The sequence below is a fragment of the Penaeus japonicus genome, unplaced genomic scaffold (assembly GCF_977035675.1).
Source record: "Penaeus japonicus unplaced genomic scaffold, GWHDUDI00000001_assembly GWHDUDI00000026, whole genome shotgun sequence".
NCBI lineage: Eukaryota > Metazoa > Arthropoda > Malacostraca > Decapoda > Penaeidae > Penaeus > Penaeus japonicus.
This window is the reverse complement of record NW_028234428.1, coordinates 33353762-33361261: the sequence shown is the minus strand read 5'-3', so window position 1 is coordinate 33361261 and position 7500 is coordinate 33353762. Positions and strand designations below refer to the sequence as shown.

Sequence of the window (7500 nt, the reverse complement as noted above, 5' to 3'; positions counted from 1 at the left end):
TATATATATATATATATATATATATATATGTGTGTGTGTGTGTGTGTATAAATACATATCTACCTATCTATATATATTTACGTACATTTATCTTTATCTCTCTACTCTACCCTCTCTCTTTTTTTTTATATATATATATATATATATATATATATATATATATATATATATATATATATATATATATATATACGTGTGTGTGTGTGTGCATATATATATATATATATATATATATATATGTATATATATATATATATAAATATATAAATATATATGTATATACATATGTATACATATATATACATGATTATATATATACATATATATATACATATACATACATACATACACACAAACACACAAAATCCAATCCAAAGCCACAGATCTTTAGGGGTATCTCTCGAAGGCTCCGAAGGTGAAACCCTACCTTGACCCACACTGAAGGTTGATGGATCTTTCCTTATTAGCATAACGAATTCGATTATATAATAAGGTCTTTGTGGCTTAGGCGATACTCTGTGGATGTTCATGTTATTGTTACTTTTACTGTAATTATTGGTTTTGTTATCATCATTATTATTGTTATTGTTATCATTGTGATTTATATAGTTATGATTATTACTATAATTAGTATCATTATCATTATTGTTATTATTATCATTATTGTTGTTAGTATTATGATCTTCATTATAAACAGTATCATTATCATCATTACTATAATCATAATTATTGTTATCATAGTCAATATTTTTGTCGCCATCACTGATTGCATAACTGTTTCTGTTTTTAAATATTGTTATCATTATAAGCAAGAGAATGGAGACACACACCTGCTGTATAGTTTCAAGTATGCTGTAAATTGACAACTATTAACAACTATGTACCAAACAGAGGATTACCGGTGTCAAGGTAATAAAATATTGTTATCATTATAAGCAAGAGAATGGAGACACACCTGCTGTACAGTTTCAAGTATTCTCTAAACTGACAACTATGAACCAAACAGAGGATTACCGGTGTAAAGGTAATAAAATTAGAACGGCCGTTTCTCCGCTTGTGAGGAAGACCAGCTGAGCGGAGGATTCAAGCCAGGCAGGGCTCGAGCGAAAGGACTTGGCTTAGTAAGACAGGTTTGCTAGGTATGGTTGGCGTCGAGAAAGCTTGGTTGGCTGAAATTCTAATAATTGAGGATGGAGTCCTCAATGATTGTCTTTCCTTATCCTACCGATAGGAAAATAAAAAGAGTGTGTGGAAGTATGAAGTCCTTTGATGACCATGCTAAGGTGGCCTTTACAACTCTCCTTTTCCTGTGTCTTCGCTCCTAGAGAAGGGGGGTGGGGTGTTGGGGGTGGAGTCCATTCCAAACGGGCACGATTTAACCACCTACTTCCCATTCATACAACCAATTTCACCACCACACACACGTACAGTAGTTAAACCAGAGGATCAAGCCACAGAGCCACTGTAAAAACAACCATAAACCAACCGTTTACAATCATGCTTAGTATCATTATCACTATTGTCATTATCACAATTAGTGCTGTCTTCCCTATCATTGTTATCGCCAATTCTATTATCATCACCATCACCATTATCAGCAATTCCCCAGCAGAAGAAATTTCCGATTCGCTTAGTCCTATCACTCAAATCAACGCTCATTCCTCTGGTTAAAAAGAGACAACAGATTCGGATCTATCAGCGACGCCTGAGTGTGTCATCTTTTTTTCAGAAATGAGGACCCAGAGGTAAATAAAATCAGTGCGCAAAGGGTTGAGTGTCTTTGTCTATACTAACCCAATAAAGTGTAGAGTATTTGCTCTTCAGTTTCACGGATTTATAGAAAGGCCATCTGGTAAAAAGTCTAACACTGAGTCACGCAACTTAAGGTATTGCAAGGGAGGGTCAACTGCAATGGTGAACTATTTGAGTGCTTCCAACAAGAGTACTTCACTCAGCACTTTTTTCCAAGGGAAAAAAGACCAAAATTGTCGACACAGCCTGTAACAAGAGCATTACTCGGTCATAGACTGGACTGACTGCGATCGATAACAGCGAGTCTACTCAAAACTCTGGCAGTTTAAGACATCGCAGCGGGTTACACAGTCAACCTTTTAGACGTAACTACCACTTGGAGGCCACGGTCATTAGGGGGAGGAGCGAGCGAGCGAGAGAGAGGGAGTGGGAAAGAGAACGAGAGTGAGATATAGATGATTATAAATACATAGATAGATAGATAGTTGGATGGATATATAAATATACAGATAGAGAGATACAGATATATTTGTATATATATATATATATATATATATATATATATATATATATAAATGTATATGTATGTTTATATATATGTATATATACATTATATATACATATATATAATATATATAAATATATATATATATATGTATATATATACATTATATATATACATTATATATATACATATATATATTTATATATATACATACATATATAATATATATATATATATATATATATATATATATATATATATATATATATATATATATATATATATACGATCTTCATCTATGACAAGACACCTTCATTTCCCAAAGCTCTATCATGTATTCAATATGTATTGTCGTCAACTCCACTGGGTAAACGACGAGCGCATTCTCTGTCCTATAATTGCTTGTTATCTTCTTTTTATCAAGTGGCTGGGGAGAATGGGGGTATTTGTGATATACAGAGGCAATATAAATTGATATGACGCCTAATACTGTGTATAGGACGGTCAATAAAACATAATCTGTACATATCTCGCTTGCACAAGTCGGAACTAGCACGACTTATTTCCGGGTTCACACCGGTACGAGTGCTCGGGACCACCCTTAAGTTACGAGGTGCTGTGACGTCACGCGGGGACGGTTAAAAGTTTTGAGTATGACCCTCGGAGCTCGCAGTTCGAGTTAAGACATGCGCGGCCTGATTATCTCAACATATGCAGTGATGAGTACTATGCTGGAGTCCATGTATCATCTTTTATAGTTTATCATCCCTGCTAAAACATAGCTATAGAATGAAACACTATGACAAATTGTTAGCGTGTTTATTCACCCGAAAACAGATTGGAAAAATAAAGAGAGAATCCCTGTCTAATCCTCGTCGCTTGTGTCGGAGATCCTTCGGGCGGGGATCACGGGGTCCTTGTCGAGGGCGGCCAGGGAGTAGCGGAGGGGCGCCAGGCGCTGCACCGGGGCGGAGACACGGGGGGCGGAGACGCGGGGGGCGAACACGACCGAAACATCGTCATCGTCATCGTCATCGTCATCGTCGTCCAGCTCCACGAGGCGGGTCCTCGGCGCCTCCACCGGGATGTAGCGGGTGACCTGGGGCGTCCTAGCGACCTCGACGGCGACCGTTCGCAGCTGAGGCTGTGGGGCGGGGACGACCTGGGCCGGGACGAAGCGGGTCTCCACCCGGCGGACGGGGACGACCTGCGCGGGGACGTAGCGGGTCCGGACCTCGGCTCGTGGGGCGCTGTAAGGGACAGCGCGCACGGGGGCAAGGCGGACGGCAGGGGCACGGGCAGGGGCAGGGGCAGGGGCGGGGGCGGAGGCTACGGCCGTCCTGGGCGCCCCGCCGACGAGGCCGAGTCCCAGCCTCTCGGCCTCGATCTCGACTTGGATCTCCTTGCCGTTGTCGTCGAAATACCTGAGCGAAGGAAGGGACTTGAGCTCGAGAGACCGACGCAGAGAAAGCGTAAACAAAAGGCAAGACAGAACGAACATGAATGATCTCAAGGACTGCTGGAGGAACTCACTTGTAGCGAAGAGAGACGTCCCTGGCTCGGTCGCCTCCGACCAGCTTCGTGCTGCAGCTCGCCAGCCCAGCCAGCGCCAGCAGCATCAGCTGCGTGGGAGAGGGAGGAGGCTTAGCCATGGCCAAGGTATATGTGCCACAAGTCAATATAAACACATTTACATACATACACACATGTGCCTTTATGGAGTACTCAGAAACGGGGTCAAGGAGGCACCAACGTGCAGACTCCGAAAAGGAAATGAATAAGATATGCAGCATCATCTATAACTCAAAACAATATCGACTATTGAGAGGGCGGAAGAGCCTCAGTGTCGTTACCAGCTTCATGGTGAGATTTCGGGGAAGTGGAGACCGCAGCGAAAAGCACCTGCGTCGAAGAAGGTCGGAGGCGAGTGATAGAGATGCATTTTCGTGGCCGCTTTATATATACCCGCGAGATGGGGCGACACTCTGGCCTTGGGGAGGTAGGGTTAAAGTAGGGGCGGTAAGTGCACATGCGGAAACAAACAAACAAACGAAAACAACAACAGCAAAACGTACTTTAAAAATCGTCATTTCACTCCTAATCTACGGTATTTCGTTTGGACTAATGTATGATCTCATGGCATGAACTACTCAAAGGAAATTTACAGTGACATGACAGCGCATCACTCTGCACTTGCATAGCAATGTCCCATCAGCCCAGGGGAGTCCCCTAAACATTTACGTAACACACTAATCACTAAATGTTCTCTATCTTATCGTCTGCCACTTAAATATGCAAACAATAAAAAATATCAAAGACATCCCTATCTGGCGAACGTAATTCAAAACCTGTTGCACTAGTCAGTGACTGCAACAGTAGGTAGGTGGATATGCAGGCTACCTCTACGCTAAAACTGACAACACCTTATAGCTAGTCAACAAAAGAAAGAAGAAGGAAAAAAAAAAAAAAAAAAAAAAAAAAAAAAAAAAAAAAAAAAAAAAAAAAAAAAAAAATATAAATATATATATATATATAATATATATATATATATATATATACATCCTCCTATTTATCTCTTCAGACGACCGAGAAATAGTCATAAATTAATATCAAGAGACAATGGCTGATGACAACAGAACACTCATAGTAATAACAATGCTATAATCACATCAGTAATGATAATGCTCATGAACTTATCAACAACGTCAATAATAGACATGATAACTATTTTAGTCATTTAGAGATGAAAATCCCTCCCCCCCAAAAAAAAAAAAAAAAAAAAAATATATATGCATATATATATATATATATATATATATATATATATATATATATATATATATATATATATAGATAGATAGATAGATAGATAGATAGATAGATATATAGATAAATACAGTAAATAAATAATAGTAATAATATGAATAATGGTGTTATGAACAAATAGATGAGAAATGGGTTAATGGCCATGGCAAGGGTGATTATGGGAGTAATGGCCCTGTTGATATTAATGACAGCAACAGCAATAAGATAAGATAGGAAGAATAGTGATGACAATACCGGTATTAATGACATTTATAATAAACATGATAAAGATAATGATCAGATGATGGAAATAGCTGACAATAATAATGTTTATGATAAGAAAGACAATGATAATAGAGTAACATTGATAATAATGATAATCATAATGTTAATGATAGAAGTAATACGGTAACAAATATATTGTTTTATTTAAAGTGGAAATTATGATTATGATAATGATAATAATGATGATAATAATGATAATGCTAATAACACTTACTTTAACAATAGCAATGCTAATGATAACAATAATAATGATAATGATAATGATAAACTAAAATAAACGATAATAATAAGAATGATGATAATAATGATGATAATATAGATAATCATAATGATAAGAGTAAAAATGATAATACTAATGCTATTGGTGATAATGGTATAAACAAACATGACAATGGAATTAGTGAATATGATCAAAATAATAACAATAACAATATTAATGATAACAATAATAATCAATACCTTTAATACGAAGAGTAATAATAATGATGATAATAATGCTGATGATGCTAAGCACAATATAACATCAATTGATAATGATATTTTTTATAACAATATCGAAGATAATAAACACTAATGATGGTCAAGAAAATTATAAAAACATTTTACTTTGCCTACGACTGTGTGTGTGTGTGTGTGTGTGTTTATGTGTGGGTGTGTATGTGTGTGAATATAAAAATATATAAAGTATCAACATAAATGTCTCTATAGATAAATAGATAAATGAATAAATAAGTAAATAATATATATATATATGTACACACACACACACACACACACACACGCACACACACACACACACACACACACTCACACACACACACACACACACACACACACACACACACACACATATATATATATATATATATATATATATGTATATATATTTATTTATATTTGTATGTTTATATATATACATATATGTATATATATGAATATATATATATATATGTATATATATATATATATGTAAATATATATATATATATATGATATATATATTACATATATATATATACATATATATATATATATGTAATTATATATATACATATATATTATACATATATATATATATATATATATATATATATATATATATATATATATATATATATATATATATATATATATATATATATATATAATATTTGATCCATGTATCTATTCCAACAGCTCGGCAAATTTCCCCTTGACTTCAGGAGTGCAATCCCGTAGACTTGAACGATTCCATCCCCGTTGTTCCTTAACGCCACAAGTCTCTCAGTCTACGGACTTTCTATCCCTATTTCAGGATGTGGCCTCATTGCTTTCTTTTCTCTCTGCCTGTGTGTTTCTATGAAAATAAACTGTTTTTTTTAATATCCTTTGACTTGCCTTCGTTCATATTTCGTACTTGTTTTTTCTTTCTTACATTAAATCACAAACTTTTTTCATTTATTTCTATTTTTTTCCCGTAATTTCCTATCGTTCACTTTTCCCTACTACATATCCTTGTTTCTATATGTACCGTATATTCTTACCATCTTATTTAATTCCAAGTGTGTTCTCAGTACTAGAAAAACCCTAACTCCTACCATTGCAAATCAATTGCACTCCAGGTTAAAACCATCGCCATACTCGCGGAAAATCTTTCTATATTATAAGGTCAAACGAGGTGGTTAGAGACAGAGGGTCAGAATTAAGGTGGGTTGACCTTTGGCTTAGGAATTAGGAATTAGGAATGAGATTAATTATTAAATTAAAAATTATTATAGAAATAGGAATTAGGAATTAGATTAATTATTAAATTAAAAATAATCATAGAATTAGGAATTAGGAATTATATCATTATCAAATCATAAATAATCATAGAATTAGGAATTAGATTAATTATTAGATTAAATATAATTATAGAATTAGGAATTAGGAATTAGATCATTATTAAATTATAAATAATCATAGAATTAGGGATTATATTAATTATTAAATTCAATATGATTATAGAATTAGGAAATAGGAATTAGGTTGATCATTAAATTAAAAATTATCATAGAATTAGGAATTAGGAATTAAATTAAATATCAAAGTAGAAATAATTATAGAATTAGGAATTAGGAATGAGATTTATTATTCAATTAAAAATTATCATAGAATTAGGAATTAGGAATTAG

At 34.7% G+C, this 7500-nt stretch overlaps 1 protein-coding gene across 1 annotated transcript; it reads right to left on the bottom strand.

Annotated features, from left to right (window-relative positions):
* Positions 1–3061: 3061 nt before the first annotated feature.
* On the bottom strand, positions 3062–4175 carry LOC122247474 (uncharacterized). The gene is made up of 3 exons (XM_086552319.1): positions 4111–4175; positions 3791–3879; positions 3062–3681 (listed from the first exon to the last, which is right to left on the bottom strand). Exons 1-3 carry the CDS (start codon positions 4117–4119, stop codon positions 3123–3125), a joined length of 657 nt encoding a protein of 218 aa, XP_086408445.1. The 5' UTR covers positions 4120–4175; the 3' UTR covers positions 3062–3122.
* Between the last annotated feature and the right edge of the window lie 3325 nt (positions 4176–7500).

Bases quoted from the DNA above. Each gene is read 5' to 3' on its own strand.
- LOC122247474 (XM_086552319.1), bottom strand. The intron at 3,682-3,790 runs GTGAGTTCCTCC...TCCTTCGCTCAG, and splicing joins GACGTCTCTCTTCGCTACAA to GTATTTCGACGACAACGGCA.